At 38.0% G+C, this 19549-nt stretch overlaps 1 protein-coding gene across 2 annotated transcripts in view; it reads right to left on the bottom strand.

Moving 5' to 3' along the window:
- HMCN1 (hemicentin 1) overlaps positions 1–19549 on the bottom strand; it is a 492489-nt gene that overhangs the window by 357450 nt on the left and 115490 nt on the right. For both annotated transcript variants that reach the window (XM_021102638.1, XM_021102639.1), the window contains exons 3-4: positions 4325–4483; positions 2973–3095 (exon numbers count right to left, since the gene is read on the bottom strand). In XM_021102638.1, the coding sequence (XP_020958297.1) occupies positions 2973–3095; positions 4325–4483 (282 nt within the window). The remainder of the gene's footprint in view (positions 1–2972; positions 3096–4324; positions 4484–19549) is intronic.

Here is a 19549-nt window from a genome sequence, read left to right as displayed (position 1 = left end):
TTCCCTAACTCAGAAGCTTTGAGTAGGATGGGTCAAGGTGTTGACTTAATCTAAAGACTAAATTTTCTTAGGTCTTTAGCCCCCAACTCTTGTATTTTTTTCATCCTCAGACTTGCATGAAGATGCCTGCACCAGATCTGGTTTTCATATCCATGCAAGAAAATACCTAGAAGAAGAGAATTTTCCTAAGACACCCTTAACTAAACTCCCCTACAGTCTCAGTGGCACAAAGGAGATGAGATGAACTTTCCTGAACCAACTGGAAAGAGGTTGCAATTGCAATGGTTGACATATGAAGTAAGGTCCAATTCTGTTTGTATCAAACTCCAGCTTATAAGAAGTGGACAATTTAAGCAATGCTTTTCTTTCATCCTACTCAGTCTAGCCAAATACAAAGATCAGAGTATAAGTTGATGATATGGAAGAAAAACACTATTAACATACCAGTGGGTTAAATTTCTGTTATTTCTCTGTATCTATAAAATTGCCTGCAATTTATGCCAAATTTTTATAAACTGGTACTCCTATAAATTATTTTGTAACTGTTCTAAGTATGAGGACTACAAAGATTATGCAACACCTCATTTATTTAATAATTAAGCCCATATCCCTGGAGGGCTTATATTCTCAATTTAAGATAATAATATTCTAAATTTTTAAGTCAATGTCCTCTGAGTAAATGAATATAAATACAGTTACATATATGAGACAGACCATGCCATATTCTAGCTCTGGGGCCCAACCCCTATTAAAGCCCTATAATTCTCCCTACAAGGTCACCCCATTTATTTTGAGAATGCTGAGGTTGTGCCCGACCACTCACAGCAGGTGCAAGCCTTTGTTCTTTCAAATGCCCTATGTTTCCGCCTTGGCCTGGTTTTTTCTTACCTCTTCTCTTCTTTAGCATCTTCTGCTGGGAACTACCCTGTCCACTGGGCATGTATCCTCTGCTGGCACCAGGTCCCATCTGTCTGCCCTGGATACCCCTGCCACTTCTCTAAAGCCACACAGCTCCCTAAGTGGGTCATTCCCTCACTGATACGAGAAGGGCGCTTTTCCTCATTTATGCCCTACTTTGTGCTGATAATATCAACTGTACTCCAGAGTCTTACACAAACTCCCAGTTAAAACCAACTCCAACCAGTAGACTTTCCAATGTTAGGGTCAAGCACAGAGTATGTGATGAGACAAGAAACCCAGTTCCTGAAAGCCCTGCACACTTCTCCAACTATTCCTTCCCAGGCTCCCAAGGTCTCCAGCAGATTTCCATTCAGACAACTGCCAAGGGTTCCCCCTGTGGGTGGTAGACCCGTCCAGGCATTTCTGGATCGGTACAGTGGGCCCAATATGGACTCAAGCCATAGCTTCCTCTTGTTTCTTATAAGAAAAATACATATTATGCTAAACTTCCAGGTTCGTATATCATATATTAACAAAAATATTTCTACTAAACTGTTTATTCTAGAAATTTGCAATGTCCTATTCCACTATGAAGTAACAGCAACACTTCAGTTATAAAATGACTACTGAATCATTTCATTTAAGACAAGGGGGTCTGTTAATGATATATAGCTTTTATACTGACTATATTCCCTACGTCATACATTTCATCCTTAAAACATTTATTTTATACTTAGGAGTTTGTACCTTTTAAACTCTTTTACCTGTTTTGCCAGTTCCCCCTCACAGCATTCACAAACTGAATCCTTATTCCCCTGAGCCGACAGGCAGGGAAGTCCCCGCCCCCCAGTAACCACTTATTTGTTCTCTGTATCTGTGAGTCTGTTTCTGTTCTGTTACATCTGTTCGTTTGTTTTATTTTCTTAGATTTCACGTATAAATGAAAATATACAATATTTGTCTTTCTATATCGTATTTTACTAAGCATAATACCCTCTAGGTTATACATATACATGTGTGTATTTTATATATATTAAAATTAAAACCCTGTGCTACAAAAAGAATCCCATATTTTTAGCTCACATCAGAAACTTAAATATTTACCACATAATAAATCACAAAGAGGAAAAAACACACACATACATCTACAATGTGTGTGTATGTGTATATATACATATGTATGTATGTATCATTGATATATATGTAAGTATACATATGTGAACATATATATACATATACAGACTATAACCATGTTTGTTATCCTTCAGTTAATATTTGAAAAAATGTTCAGAAAAATTTTAAATATCATTAATTAATGACAAATAAAAAATACAACTTCTGCAGATACACTGACCACACCAACCAAATGCGAATGATGCCTACGTAATACTTAACCTTTTTTCTGGCATGTTCCTAGAAACTTAAGTGAAATCCAAATAAATAAATAAATAAATAAAATGTTATCACCAAGTAAGATCGAGGCAAGGCAACGAAAGAGAAAGAATCATGACAATAAGCTACATCTCCAACGCTTTTTTTTAGAAAATACCAATATTTTCTTAGTATAAGTTATAGATTTTACTATCATAAAACTTGTCAGATAAGCATAGAGTTACTTATAGTTTTTTACTTTTAATCTGAGTGATCAAACTTCATTAGATGTTGGCTCGATAACTTTTTTACATTCTGCTTTAGTAAACAAATGTAAAATGAGTCAGGAAAGGTCAAATCAAGTTACATTTATCCTAAAGCTGTACAGTAAAAATACAGACTGGGTTAATTAAACAACAAGAACTACAAAAATTTTCAAGTTCTACTAAATGAATTTTAAATAAATGTATGCTTACATCTAAAGAATTTATCGATATAGCATAATTCAGTCTCAAAATTAATACCAGATAAATCTATGCTTCTCTGCATTTGTTTAATGCCTTTATTTATCATGGCCCGGGGGGAAAAAAAAAAAACCTTTCTGTTTGAACTGTTTTTGCAATCAAAACTGACACAATTAGGTTTACCTAACGGATGTTGGTAAGGATGCTGGTAGTAAAGTAGACCCACTTTAAACTGACCTCATTAACTTGTTTTTTGTCCAGATGGAACACTTGACCAGAACTTGTAGAGGCAATTTCTTCATAGACTCTATATCCAATATGGCTCCTGTCATCACAATCTCCAGTGAGCACAAATACCACCTACGATTTTTTAAAAAAGAAGACATTTTAAAGGATTTTCAGAAATCAATATATATTTATTGAGCACTTACTATGTATTAGCATTCTACCAGGCAATTGGGATATATACATAAAATCATATACATATTTCTCCCTACGTTCATGCAATTTACTGATGATCTTGAAATACTTCTTCCCGAAGAAGTAAAGCTTATTTTGTCATAATTTTGTTCTTTTGCTTGTTTCCTTTTGTTTATTTGTTTTTGCTTTTTTTATGGCCTTGCCCATGGCACATGGAAGTTCCCAGGCTAGGGGTCAAATTGGAGCTGCAGCTGCTGCCCACAGCCACAGCAGTGTGGGATCCAAGCCATGTCTGTGACCTATACCACAGCTCACAGTAATGCTGGATACTTTAAACCACTAAGCAAGGCCAGGGATCAAACCCGTGACCTGAGGGATCCTACTTGGGTTCATTACTGCTGAGCCACAATGGGGACTTCCTTATTTTGTCATCTTTGAATCAAGCCTTGGACAAATGACGCGTTTTGGTCAGTGGCACAAGAGAGTTCTAAGCCTACACTTAAAAGGCCTTGTGGTGCTTCCACTTGGTCTCTAGCGTTTCTGCCTTGGTCTTGAGAAAAATATGCCTCAATGAGCCTCCTGGTCTCAGAGGGAGGCTGAGAAACCTATGAGTCAGAGTCCAGTCACCCCAGAGGTCAGCCTTGATAAGCCAAACCTGAACTATGCCCAGAAACACAAGTAAGCAAGCAGAGCCTAGGGCAACTGAGCCCTGCAAACATGTGAGAAATAAATGACTACTGTTTTAAATCACTGAGAGTTAGGACAGCTTGTTATGCAGCAAAAGCTCACCGATACAAATGAGTAACTAACTCAGACAAGATTCCACATAAGAGATGATATTTGAAATACAGGCCCTTTTTCCTAGGGCTATGTTTTTATCAGTTATGAGGATAAGAAGGTAACAAGCATCTTAATTAATCCCTAATAATTTCTTGTCCATATTTAACAAGGCATCCATACGCTGTATACAAATATCACATACCCATGAAGTACGCTTACATTAAATGACACACACATATGAAGTACACTTATATGGCTCATCAATGGTAATTATGGATATTTGCCACACATTTTATAGTCCAAAAGGGGAGGCAATCCCCTGCATGCTGTATCCCTTACAGCTGTATTCAGATGGAGACTCTGGGGGTCAGGGTTTGACGCCTACTCACTTGTGACTGTTTCTGCTGGATGAGCTGCAGCACCTCATGAGTGAGCCGATAATCCTTAGACCGTGCATCAGTGAAAACATAGATGAAAGAACCAGGAAGCGAAATTTCCAAGGCAATTTTTATAGCTCCGATACTCATTTCTGGACAATCGCCACCACCCTGGTGAGGAGCAGGGAGAAAAATTCAATTACTTCATTAGCAGAAAAGAGATAACTTAGTGCCAGAACTGAGCAACCTCTCTTTGCTTTTATCTTCTGCCAGTTTGTCACTGGATTCACCACTTCGGTTACAGGGAGCTGGACAAGGTAGAAAGAGATGTGGAAACAGAAAAAAACTGTACTGAATTTTAAAAATTCATCCCAAGCATGCAAAAATGGTAGAAATTTGTATATACTTTTTAGTCACATATATGTTGAGTGACTCCCATTTTCTTACATGACTATTTCATGCGTCCCCTCTTTTCTTACCCCTTCTCACTCTTATTTGATGACTCTGCTTCTACTGCACTGAGAAGAGAGAAATCATTGGAAGAGAACTCCCATAAACTCCAGCCCTGATAACCTACAGATGAAGGAATCATTGACACTCGGGGCTAAGGTGAACTTCTCACCTGTGCCTAATCACGGACAGGGCTCCTATCCCACCATTAAATATTCCTTATTTGCTAGATCAGTCCCACCAGCAAGTAAACATACTGGTCTATCTCCCATACCCCAAGTATCTGCTTGTGAAATTAGGCATAGAGAATTAGGCAGAGAGACAAATAAAACAAAGCGTTTTGTCCTTAAGGAGCTCATGGTCTAGAAAAAACAATCAAATAAAAAACAGGGCAGCTGTGGATCATGGGGAATCTTGCGGTTCCACAGTATACCTGAACCCGATGAGTAAGAGTTTTTCAAAAAGATGAAAGGGGTAAGCTTTCATCTCGAAACTCTGGAGATTCTCTTTGAGTCTCCTGCTGGGGCTTTCTGTAGACGCCAACCAGTCTCTGAATCTGACAGGTGTCTGGAGCATCACAGACATAATCAGGGTCACAAGAACCAAGCACTAATACTGTTTACACTTTACCTCTGACCACCTGAAGAATCTTTCCTTGCACCAGATCCCACTCAGCACTTACAGCCTCCAAATGATTTGGACCAGAGCACATGTTATAAATTACTTCTATTGAAACATCCATGAAACATTACGGCACGTTCTTAATGGTAGGGGACTGGATGCTATAGCAACCTGATCTTCACTTTCATGAAGATAATAACTATGGACTCCCAGAAATTTTACTGAGTTAGCAGTCCCTTCTATTTTTGCAGTAATTATCACCTATCCTCTATTATCTATGTGCATTTTCATGGCATTTACTTTAACAGAAAACATCCTTCTCACAAACTTGTATACATGTATCCTGAGATTGTACTTATCTCCCAAATTCCAATTTTCCATTTACAACTGCTTGTTAAGACATCTACTCCTAGATGTTTTATAGGTATCCACAATGCATCTACTATGGAACTCATTATATTTCACCAACCTTAACTTCCGTACTTTTGCTGATGGTACTATCTGCCTCATCAGTGGTTGAGCCATTTTCCTTCTACAACCATCATGAATCTGTCCCCTCCCTTCCTCTTTACTTCCTACAATTCACTCTTCTTATCATTAAATTTAATACAAGAATTATCAGCTCTTCCTACCTCCAAACTATATTTCCTGAAGTAAAGAGCTACCTATATCACATTCCTACTTAAAATCTTCCATTAACTACTGTGTTGAATCAAGTTATCTCTCCAGCTTTCGATCTCCTGTTGCTCCCTTTAAATCACTTCCTTTAAGCTGAGAAAATTTCCTGCTTTTAAATACGTCTCACACTTCACACCTTAATGACATTATTTCATTCAAGTACTTTTTCTACTGCTGCTCCATCTCCACCATCAAACATTCCTCAGTGGTGTATGTATGTCTTAAAAAATCTCCCATTTTTCTGTAAGCTCTTTGGTGGCAGGTACTTTGAGCTGAGTCCTTAAATTTCCAGTTCATAACATCGGCTGATATAATCACTGAGTACATATGTTAAATTGAACTATTCTCATTCCAAGGTTGAGATAATATGGCTTCCCCCCTTTAAAAAGTTATTTTCTCCCATTCAGATGTGATTCCTCACTCTTCAGATGTACTCTAATTTTCTTTATTATTTAATAACATATTTTCATTGGCGTAGTAGTTATTTGGAGGGATTAGCCTAAACAACAAATGCCCTTGAATGAGCATTTATGTGCTAGGAAGATGAAAAACAGCAACTGGGCATCTTCAAAACCTTAGTATGTTACACAGGAATGATTTTTACTTGCAGCCAACTTTATATATCTGTAGTGAATATTCTGGACTGCTCAAAAATTTATTACATTCCTATTGTATTTTCAGAACCTTAAACACATCGAATTCCTCAACTTGGTGACATTGTGCATCTGAGTATGAAGCACAGTATGTTATCCACTCCACAGGCATTTGTTAAATGGCCAAGAACACAATACAGCTCTGTGGTAAATAAGTCAACAGAGAGATTAATTGTTTTTTACTATTTGTCACCTAGTGTCAAGGGGCTAGGAGAAGACTTCTGACTATGGGCCAAAAATTAGAACAGCTAAGTAATCTCCAGAGATAAGTGCAGGAATGATAAACATTGTCCAGTTACTGAGTGAAGACCAGTCTTTGAGCCACCTGGCTTGCATTCAAATTTACTCTAATTGGATCTCAGGATGCTTATCCCTAAACATCATCCAGGAGTAGGCTCCAGAGACCACTAGAATCCTTGGAAGTTTGCCTATCTCATCGTGCATGGAGGTTCCCGAAAAGAAAATTAAATTTCTTTTTTTCCAAAAGAAGTTAACATATAATACTATAGCCTTATAAAGCTGCTTATCTGATACTTAAGTTCCATTTTCTAAGCATTTTAATTTATAAATAACCATTAAAATGATCTATAAAAGGAAGACTATAGACTTACGCTCTCTAATATAGGAGCCACATACTAGTCTCATACGCCCATTGAGTACTTGAAATATGACTAGTGAAAGTGAGGAACTGAATGGTTCATTTTAATTCATTTAATTTCAAAACTGAAGGACTACTAATTTTTTATCCTGATGACATGTTAAACATAATGTTTTAGATAAAATGTGTTACCTAGATAATTTAAATTAATTTCGACATTTTAAAAGTTACATATGTGGCTCACAGTGTATGTTGTTGAACAGCTCTGCTTTAGAATGATACGTTTGGTTTAGCTATGCAGGCTTCATTCTAGACTGTTATTTGTATGGTTGTTGCTTTGATTTAAAAGTCTTCCATGAACTTTGCTTCCTAGAAAAAGCTATTAGGAACTACATTCAAGTTGCTTTAATTAACTGAGGTTTAGGAATTAAGCTACAATCTACTCTAAAAATCTATAAATCATTTATACACACAAAGCTTACAAATAAGCTTTTTATATATCTACATAAACATATACAGTATCTTGTCAACTTAACTCACAGGTTTTCGAGTTTTTCTAATAGGACTTCCCAAATCATTAACGGACCTTCTGATCATTAACTTTAACTAAAAGATAAATTTGTCAGAATAGAACTAGAAAGAACCACTGTCAAAATAAGCCTCGCAAATCTGTGGCAAACTCATATACAGATTATAAAATTAGAGCAAAGAGATTGTGACTGAAATGATAAAAGTAAACTGTTTTAAGTTTCAATCTTAAAAAAAAAAAGTAGTCCTTTAAAGATCTTAAGACATTTTGTTTTGACCTGAAAATCAAATAGGACAAAAAATGTAAAATATTCTATAAAACATCTATGATGGAGAAATTTAGAATGGATGAAATTGAACCCAGGAAAAGTCTAATTAATTTGTTGGTATTAAGACACTCTGCTTGGTTTTTTTGCCTTTTTTTTTTTTTTAGGGCCGCACTTGTGGTACATGAAAATTACCAGGCTAGGGGTCAAATCAGTTACAGTTGCCAGCCTCCACCACAGCCACAGTGACTCAGGATCCGAGCCGCATCTGCAATCTACGCTACAGCTCATGGCAGTGCTGGATCCTTGACCCACTGAGCGAGGCCAGGGATCAAACCCACATCCTCATGGATACCAGTCAGATTCCTTTCTGCTGCACCACAAGGGAACTCCCAGACACTCTATTTGTATTAACTTGTGCCAAGCCTTGAGGCACTGTTGTCACATACACTAAGCTGCTTACACTTTACGTCAGTTGATGAGATAGGTATCATTTTTAGCACATGTTACTGACAGAGCACTAAATCTTGACCCTATTCCCAGGATCATATAACCACTAAGTGAAATGATGAGGATTTGAATTCAATTCTGCCTGGCCTGAGGGTTCATGCAAACTCTAGTGAGGTATTTTATTTCCTTCATCAACTCCCATGACTGCAAGTAGCTTGTCAGAGACACTTTAAAAGCAGCAGAAGAAAGATCCCTATTCTTCTGGATGCCCACAGAATGTGGTTCATTCTTCTATTAGAGAGTTCACTGAGTTGTCTTTGTAATTTATCAGCTTCCTCCCACTAGATCTTTGATTGTTGAGGAACTAAGTAAGTGTTCCATTGTTGTTTGATGAATGGTTGGATAAATGAATCAACAGTGGGTAAAGGAATGAATGAGACTGAGCAGTCTTGACACAATCTAGACACACTGTATTCAGTCTGAGCACCACAAAAGCCTGGACCATCTCATTTCAAGTAATGTAATTCCAGAGCTAAGTCTTCTAAAAATATAAGTGCCAAAAGTTGCTCTTTAACCAAGCAATACACATATGAGCATATTATGTGTGTGTATGTGTATTCTTGTGCTATATAAAACACCCCCAAGCTTCCCCTCTCCCTCTCCTCTCCTCTCCCTCCTCACTCCCTCCTGGCCACATGAGGTCAAATTTTATACTTAATAAAAGAAAACAAACACAGAAATGTACATGTAACCCCCAGACCACATCAACCTACACACATACATGAAGGTGAAAGCTGTGAGGGAAATAAATTGTATAATGTATTGAATTACATTATATATATATATATATATATATATATATATATATATGTATGTATGTATGTATGTATAAAGGGCCCTTGTTAACTTTGCATTTTTATTTGAACTCCAAAATACAGCTCATCTGTATCAGTAGGTACATGCATCATTTTATCTTTCTCATTTTACTGATGGCTACCACTTTACTAAGTTGCCGAAGACACTTCAGACAGAAAAAAAAATGTGGATTGAAAAAAAGGAGAAGCATAGGAAACATTGTTCTTGGAATAAAGGGGACAAAAACTAATCTCAGAGTTATAGTGAAAATTATGATCAGAAAATAAATTCCTATAAAGTAAGATCAAATAAGAATGAACAGAAATCCTGTAAGTCAAGAGAGTAAGAGAAGAGGTTATCATGCAGTCTTTTCTAAATACAAGAGCGTGCAGGAATGGTACCGGAATAAACAGAACCTTTAAACTTGGAGAGGAGTTGGAAAAAAGTGAGATCCCTGTCCAACACCTAGTGGGAAAATGCTCATCAAACAAAGGATCAGAGAAAGAAGGCTAATCTCAAAGCAACCTAGTCAACCTGTTTCAATTCTCCTATTCTCATCATCCATTTTCAATGATGGATGATTAATATTTATACCAGCAATTTCCCAGTTATGCCTAACTCTAAACAATCAAAAAATGAAATATTTTTGGTAGGCTCATCCTGAGTTCAAAAAACGCCTACTGGCATTACAATACTCACTCTTGTTCTAACACGACTACAACCCATGAAGCCTAGTTTCAGAGTCAAACTACATTCCTTTTGCATGCAACACCCATTGTTTTGAATGTCTTATTTGTGTGATTTGCCCTCTATTTATAAAATTTAGGAGTAAAACTCAGTTGCAAGCTGAACAAAAGTCTACAACCCTCAGTTCTTCTTAAAATACATTTGTGCGTTTCCATAACCAAAAAAACAGAACGTACATGTGGAAACCATTAAATGACACTGAATTTAATTCAAAGTTGCTTCAAGCAACTATAAAATAAATCAGAATGACTGTAGAATCCTAATGCACCAGTGACATTTGGTCTTCATCACTTGCAGAAAATATGGCAGGGAGGTACTGAGAGACAGAGAATTTCAGAGACCAAACTCCAAACACACATAATCAAGAAAAGAAGAGGCTACATCCCAGGTGGTCCACCCATGCTGCCCTTGACTAGTTTCAAGAAGGTGGACTCCAAATCAAGGCATCAAAGACCTACTGACCTTGATTCCAGGAACATGAAAGGTAAACAATTACAAACATTTCCAGGCTTTCAGGTTCTTACCCATCAGTAGTAAGCGTCTAACTTTTAGCAACTGATCTTTCCATTTGTTGGAACTTATTTCATGTTGGGCTTTAAGAGAAGATTCCATTCACTGCCATTTAAATAATCATAAAGAATACTCTACATACAAGGCATTTGACTTCTTGATTAACATATCAGAAAATGATGTGCCTTCATACTTTAAAACACTTCAAAAGCTTCATAACTGACATGGATTATAATGGACCATGGACCTTTCAAGAGGGAACTGACATGGAAGCAACCAATCATCAGAAAAATACCACTGAATAGCTTCTCATGATCAGGGGCCATATAGAAGTATGCAGGGTGAACGCTAGGCAAAAAACAAAAACAAACAAACAAAGAAAAACCCCTCAAAGTCAATACCAAAACCAAAACTTCATAATTCTTCTTAAGACTTTTTTAAGGCCTAAGAAGGAAAAAAAAGATGAAAAGACAGCTTCTTGAGAATTGCTTCTGATCAATTTGGACTGAAAAGAAACTTTTAATTTCCTTTATATCCACTTGGCTGAAAGTGAGGTTTATGGTTTTCCTAGGAGTCGTGGCTTTAGATCAAGAAACATTCTCCTGATGAAATCATTCTGATCTCCATCTTTACCATCACCTAAAAACCGACAAAATCAGCTGGAGCATTTATTGTGGGGAATACAGCAATCCCTTGGTTGGCTAAATAGCATGAATGGAATAAATCCAGGCCTCAGAGGTTAATGGATCCCTCTTCTTAATTATTATTTTGTCACATATAACTGAGTATTTACTCCACAATGACTCCTGTTTTTACCTTTAAGAACTTTCCCACACATGGACACTTTGAAAAGAAAATCAAGAAATGTCCCATCATAGTCCACAACCACTCCATTCTAACTGCCTGTGAATTCTGCTTTGAAAAAGCAATCCAAGAGTCAGAATACCCTTCTATATACTCTTTGTACTTTGAAGCACACACAAAAGATCATTAAGAAATCAACCAGCCATTTGCTGCTGGATAAGGTACCAGGACAGACAGCCTGAAAGGAGCCCATCATTTCCACATCCTTCACTTCCTGGGCATAAAGGATTGTTTATCCCTCAGAGAATTTACTACTCTAGTAGAAAACTCTCACAGCAATCTAAAGTTTTACTGGATGTTTCGTTCAGGCCCTAAGAAGTTTCAACTCTAACAATAAAAATAATCAAAACCACTTACACATACAACTACAGAATAAACAGGACCTTTCAATCTCCTAAAACGTATCTTGTTCTTGGGCATCTCCAAGGTGACTGCCGGGTCATGCTTAAATAAGCTCACCACATGAAGGAGCCAGAACACATGCTGAGCAAAGGGAGTAATTTTTGATTTACAATTAACTTTTGTCATTTGCTGCTCAGTAACTTTAGGTGAGCCAATTACTCAAAGGGATCAGAGGTAGAAGAGGAAGTCAAAATCTTTAAGGAATAAATCCGTTTCACTGAGGATGAGACCAGCCTTGACCTACATCTGTCTTCAATTCTCTACTTTCCTACTTTGAAGTGAAATACAAAGAGAAATTATACAAATAAATGTTAATTTGATTAGCATAATAAGGTTACTTAAACCAATATTTAGAAGGAAAGTAGCGAAGTGAAAACGGATGCTGGCTTTGACATTAAATACCTCCTCTTTTGAGACTCACTTTCCTACTTGCCAGTCTGGTGACCTGAGTGAGACGTGTTACCTCATATCTCAAAGCTGAAGTCTCCTTGTTTGTAAAAAGGAACACTAGTATTTATCTGGGTTTGAAATGGAAGGATGACTTTGATCATGAAATCTTTTGCAGGGCACATGTTCTATAATTGTTCACTTATGGCATAATTATTTGGTGATTGTCTCTGTTAAAGGAACTCTGGAGTACAAGAGGTAGTAGCAGTAATAACAATAGCTAACATTTATCAGGCCCTTACTCTGGGCCAGACACTGACTCTGCTTTTCTTGTAGCTTTTACACGTATTATGAGTTGTGTGTATTGGACTCTACCTCACTTTCTCCCCTAAATCAAATACATGCCATTCCTCCTGCAGAAGTGAAATATATGACAGACATGCATTTGTAGGTCAAATGCATATTAGGAAAACTTAAATGGAAATAAAAACGGTTTCCTTCAGCTGAATCATGTCCAATACCAAACATGAAAATCGCATCTTTTATAGCTCTACCTTACATCTATGCTAACATATCATCCTTTCCCTTATTCCAGTTAATTTCTTTTTACTTTCTTAATTTTTGGATATACACCAGTTTTTTTTTAATTTCATATAGAAGACTTCTATAACCTAGAAATAAAAAGGATGTTTTTACATAGTAGCATCATTAGGAATACTTAAATAAAACGAATACTGAATTGGCATCAAGTATCAGCATCATCTCATCCTCTATTCGAACAGGCTCTGACTAACTGGCCACAGTGTTTCACATTCTGTGTGGGCAGTTAATTTCTAACATCAACTGTTCATAATCCACAGCAAGACATTTTTTTCCCTTAACCACAGGGCGTGTAATTATTCCTCTGTTTCAGTTAAAGAATGATTACAGCTGGACCTTCCCCTGATCTTCACAACTCTATCTTGTTGCTATGTGAAGATGCTGTTTTGCATATTTTTACTTATCCTTTTCTTATTCTTTTAAGGCCTATTTTATTAAGAGACTACTCAAAGAAAAATTAAATTATGCGTGAAGCTTTTTAGTTCAGGTGATCAATCATATATGAAAACACTGTAGTTCCATGACTGTAGAAATATCTCCCTTTTTTACATTTCAAATGTTTAACTAATATGATTTTTGGTCTTTAATATTTGGATAAAACGCTTGAAAGCATATCATTACCAATACAGTTTTCTAAAAATCAACAAGCTTTATAGTTACTTATAAAGAATGTGACCTGAAGCAGGACTTTGCACTCTGCATTTTTACAAAGATATTAATTCCCACAGTTCTGTGTGATTTGAATACCACTGTTGTCATTTGTCTTCCCTTTTTTTCCCCCAGAGAGAATGCTCAGATGCTTTTCAGGTTACTTCTCTGTATTCCAGATGCAAGAGGATGAAGGAAAATGAAATTAATGTTACAAATTTAATGACTTAAGTTTAGTGGGGGGTTTTCTCCCCCCTACATTTTTCTTGGAAAATTTTAAACTGCTTTTCCTCAAGTTAATTCCCTATCTCTACAAGAAAAATAGCTGAGTCTAGCGAAAAGTTAATGGGAAATTATTTACTTCCAACTGCATTTACTTTCTTATTTTCATCCTTTTCAAAATGATTAAACTGTGAAAGCATAAGGAATATGCTTAAAGGTTTCTTTTTTAAAAAACCCAGGTTAATTTTACAAGATAGCAATCGCTATCACTCTTCAGATTGGTGATTTGGGGGAGTTTAAAAATGGTAGAAGGGGAACTTAAGAGGGGTCTGAAAATTACACACAAAACAAAATTCAGTATTATACTAAAATTTTGTGAAGTCTGTGAATTTTAGTTTCTTAGAATGATTTATGAAACAATAAAATATTCTCTAAGCAAACTGAAGATAAAATATATTCTTTACGTTAAGTGTTACGAGATGATGTAGACTAGCATTTTTTCATACCTGACCCTTAACTTGAAGAAATTTTTTGCCATTGATTTAAAAAGGAATAATTCATCAGAAACTTTTTAAATAAAAACACTTTCGTGGTATCTCCAAAGCCTCTAACAGTGTCCGATTTTGAATGAAGGGAAAAAGTAAATATCTGATTTCTTCCCTGGCTGGTTGTTCTAATTAAGCATCCTCTTGGATCCCAAGACAACGTAAAAATAAATCCCATAAGATGCGGTCAGTCCAGAGGAAATCTCCAAAGAGTCAGCATCTTTCATTCCAGGGAAAAAAGAAAGATTATTTTCTTGAACTGAGATAGTATATGATTCTATAGAGTGTCTCTAGCAAGTTCAATTCCAGAGGTTGGATGGGGAGAGCTCTGGGGAGGAAATCAATGGAGTGGGAATTAGAATCACCATCCTTTATCTTGAAGACAAATGGAGCGAGGAGGAGGATCCTTCAGAACAAAGGAGCAGGAGAGGCAGGAAATCAGCAAGTGCCAGTGCCAGGTCTCATTGAGAACAGAGGCATTTTCATTCTGTTCAGATTTCCAAGAATACACCCTGGCTGTATTCTTGCAGAGAAAAAAAAAATGAATACAGTAAATCCCTCCCTAACATTCTCTCAGCTAGAAATCAATCTCCATTACTTGGAGGTTCTGAATCTTTGTACGTGAAGCTGATGATTAGGGTTTTAAAGTATCTTTTGTCACATCAAATAAAATGTTATCATATTTGATATACTTTATTGTTAAATCTACATTTTTAAAAGAAGCCACCCTCATATCACATTCAATTATTCAACAGCTGTCTAAGTCCACTCAACTGCAGACACTGGCTCACCCCACCAGAGGACCAGAGGCTCCATGAGAACTACAAGACTCTTGACCTGAGAAGCTCATGGTAAAATACCAGACAACAAAAATTTAAACTATGGCAATACAACTTCCAATTCCTGTGATCCATGTACAGGCTAGAAATTCTATGTAACACTATTTTCAAAGAACGGGGATATCCAAAGTGGCCAAGAATTTGCTATATTGAGGGACAGAAAGGTAAATTGTAAATAAGTACTAAGATACTGACTGACAAGGAATGACACAGTAGAAGAGAAAGGAAATGGAGGGTTAATGAAAAAGATTATTGGAAGAAATGTAGGAGTTCCTGTCATGGCACAGTGGTTAACAAATCCGACTAGGAACCATGAGATTGTGGGTTCCATCCCTGGCCTTGCTCAGTGGGTTAAGGATCCGGCGTTGCCGTGATCTGTGGTGTAGGTTGCAGACACAGCTCGGATCCAACATTGCTGTGGCTCTGGCGTAGGCCGGCGGCTACAGCTCCGATTGGACCCCTAGCCTGAGAACCTCCATGTGCCATGAGAGCGGCCCCAGAAAAGGCAAAAAGAAAAAAAAGAAGAAGGAGAAGAAGGAGAAGAAGGAGAAGGAGGAGAAGGAGAAGGAGAAGAAGGAGAAGGAGGAGAAGGAGAAGGAGAAGAAGGAGAAGAAGGAGAAGAAGAAGAAGAAGAAGAAGAAGAAGAAGAAGAAAAAGAAGAAGAAGAAGAAGAAGAAGAAATGTAATAAAAAATAGTCAAGGATCAACTACATAAACCTATTTAGAGATTTATGAAACATTATCCAATTTAGTATGCAATTGTAAAGGAATCACAATAGAATATATATTTGGAACACCAAACTTTGAGTTTTTTCAACCTGTGTCTCAATTATACTTATACCATATGTAATTACGAATCAAGTCAGGCACCCTACAATGAAGCTAATGAAAGCATTACATTTCAAACTCTAATTTGGACTCTGTTAATCTGTATGCAGTGGTTCACTCATTCATCAAAAAATGAGCATATTCTATGCGAGAGGCATTTTACTAGGGGATTCAGTGATGAGCTAAATAAGGCATTCTTAGTCCTTGAGTTTGAAATCTCAACTACTTTGTGATGGAGAGAGGCAGGGAGATATGACCAAGTCTGGAAGTGGGGCAGGATTCCCTGAGGAACTTATATTCCAGGTGAAATTTTGAATGTAAGATTTTAAATGAGGGCAAATTCCCATTTTGGCACTGTGGAAACGAATCCAACTAGGAACCATGAGGTTGCGGGTTCCATCCCTGGCCTTGCTCAGTGGGTTAAGGATCTGGCATTGCCATGAGCGGTGGTGTAGATCAACAACACGGTCCGGACCTGGCATTGCTGTGGCTGTGGTGTAGGCCGACAGCTACAGCTCCGACTGGACCCCTAGCCTGGGAACCTCCATATGCCGCAGGTGCAGCCCTAAAAAGAAAGACCAAAAAAAAAAAAAAGATTTTAAACTAGGTTAAAGGAGCACAGGAGCATGGCAGTGAGGGCAAGATGAGGAGCAAGGACTTCCTGTGCAAGGAGAACAGCATGTGTGAAAGCTCCACGAGGGGATGGGTGAGGTTCTATGAGTGAGACATGGGGAGGTTCTATGGGAGGTGCTACTGCAGAGCTCAGGACCAAAGACCGAGAGGGGATCCAGACAGAGCTGACAGGTAGACAGGGCTCAGGTCACTAGAACCTTCGGAAGACTCTGATGAGGTGGGGGTAGGAGGTGAGTTGGGATATCAAGGGGAAATGTTCAGAGATGTATTCTGAGATCATTCTGTCTGCCTGTCAGGATAGACAGAGGCCTGGAAATAAAAGCAAGAGTAAATGCAGGAAAATCACTGAGAAGCTTTTTTTTGCATGAATTTAACCTAACAATATAAATAGTAATAGAGAGTAGGATGGTACCAAAAGAGATGGAGAAGAATCAATTGATAGATTAATTATTTAGAAAATTAAAAACCAAGACTTTGCTTGATGGTTTGCACAGGAGGGAAAAGACTCAGATTTTTGCTGGTATAAACAGAATTTTGTACACATCATTCACAAAGATAACAACAAGAGGACAAAGAGCAAGGATTTGGGACCAGATCTGAGGCAGTGGAAAAAGAACAGTTGTTTAACTCTCGAGAGCCACTGGGACATCCAAGAAACTGGTGTGGGGTCTATTTCTCAGAGAGAGGAAAAACACTAGAAACACATTTATGTGGGTATGGATGATTTTTCCTAAGAAGAAAATGTAAAGTGAGGGGAAAATGGAGCCGGTTCCAAAACCTTCCTGATCCTAAACACTCAATGGCCAGCTGGAGAGACACGAGCTCTCTGGGAAAAGTGGGGAAAAAAAATAAGAGAACAGGTAAGGAAAGAGAATGTCTCTAGAAGGGAGAGGCCAGTATTGCCGAGGACTACAAAAATGTTTATCTAATACGCTGACACATGAAATGTTCCCACTGCGTTTAGCAAAGCAGAGATCATGTGTTACCAGTTAGAGCTACTTTGACAGAGCTGGAGCGGGGGGACCAGATCAGCTCAGACCGACGAGTCACTAGAGAAGGGACGTGGGGAAATGACGGCAGTGAATACGGACTACTTTCTTGGCACTGAAGGAACTGGGAGAGATAAAAGTTGTTATTTGTGGAAGGATTTGATACAAACAGAGATCCATTGTTCATTTTGTTTGGCTTTTAAGGGTTTGGTGTGCTGGGATTTGTTTGGCTTTGAGGGAGACTTGAAAATACTTAAAAATAAGTGGAGGGAGTTCCCATTGAGGCTCAGCGGTAACAAACCTGGTTAACATCCATGAGGACGCAGCTTTGATCCCTGGACTTGCTCAGTGGGTTAAGGATCCAGCGTTGCAGTGAGCTGTGGCAGAGGTTACCAACAAGGCTCAGATCTGGCTTTGCTGTGGCCAGCAGCAACAGCTTCAATTTGACTCCTAGCCTGGGAACTTCCATATGCCATGGGTACGGAGCTAAAAAGACAAAAAATAAAATTAAAAAATAAATAAATGGAAACCCTTAAGCAGTTGAAAAAAACAAATTGGCACTGAGATCTTGAGAAGGCCAAGGAGTTTTGATTAAGTAGAGAATGAGGACAGGCTGGGTACCAGATGTAGGTGGATTACAAGCTTGGTATGAGGAAGCAGAGGGCTTCATTTATATACGCCTGTGTGGGAAACAGTTCAGTGAGACGGCATGCTCAGAGCAGATTGTTGGCTGAAGTAGCCAGCAGCCTTTTACTGGGTAACAGGATAGAACTTTAGGAAGACTAGTTAAGATTTATAACTGTCACTGGAGAAATGGGAGATTTAGTTGACCGAAGAAACACGGTAGGATAGTGGGAGTATTAGGAGTCTAAGGGACATAACTCGTTATCCACTTACAGCGGAATCAACCTGCTACGTTGTGAGACTTCCACAGCGCTTGGCCACCTGTAGATATAACGGAGGTCATTAGGGAATGAGGTTTTGCCTTTGGAACAGAAAAGCAATGGCCATTAAAGAAGAAGGAGTGTTTTTGAAATGACAGGAGCTAGATTGGAAGAAAGTGAAAAGGGAGAGATCTGATGGCCTGGGAGAGAGAATAAGGGGTCAGTGAACTGGTTTGTGCTGGAGGAGGATGAAGGAGCAGCTGTAAGAAGTTGCAGCCACAAGCTTTGTGGACAGATGGTTACTGCTGAAGACTGAATGCCCGAATTAGCGATCTGAGAGATGGAGTGGACTAGGGTGATAATAAGGTCCAGAGGGGATGTGTGTGGATAGAAAACTGAGACAGAGTAAAGAAAAGGTCACTGAATATAACTAGCAGATCAAAGAACTGAGAGCAGAAGTTTCTGACAGGTCATTCCTGTAAATGCTGACGTACCCCCGAATGATGACAACTCTAAAAGGGGAAGGTAGGCAATGATCCGGGTACCAATAGCTGAAAATTAATAATGGGGAGTGGCCAAAAGATCTGTAGATGACCACAGCAGAGATGGAGGACAGGATAGTAAGACAACCTTAAAAAAGCATTTTTTTTTTTTAATTAACAGATTTGGGAATAATGACCTCAAAGCAGCAATGAGGATAACCTATCTCCAAGTCCTGTTTTGAGAATAACATTTAAACCAATTACTCATCCTCTCTAAAAACAAAATTATACCTAACAGTCAAAATTGGTATATAGTTGACTTAAAGCACAGAATACCAAAATCACCCTAATGACAATACCACTACTGAGGGGAAAAAGATGGTGGCAGAGGAGCAGGATGGGAGGCTCATCTAAATTCATCTATCTGTAGAACTATATGCCCAGAAAATATACTGAATGCTGAATGCTGACAGAAGAACCCAGGATTTCAGGAGAGAAAGAAAAACTTCACGAAACTGGGTAGGGCAAAAGAAAGAAGGAAAAAAAAAAAAAAAAAGG

This window comes from Sus scrofa, chromosome 9, assembly GCF_000003025.6.
Source record: "Sus scrofa isolate TJ Tabasco breed Duroc chromosome 9, Sscrofa11.1, whole genome shotgun sequence".
NCBI classification, from domain to species: domain Eukaryota; kingdom Metazoa; phylum Chordata; class Mammalia; order Artiodactyla; family Suidae; genus Sus; species Sus scrofa.
This window is presented reverse-complemented; position numbering and strand designations above follow the sequence as displayed.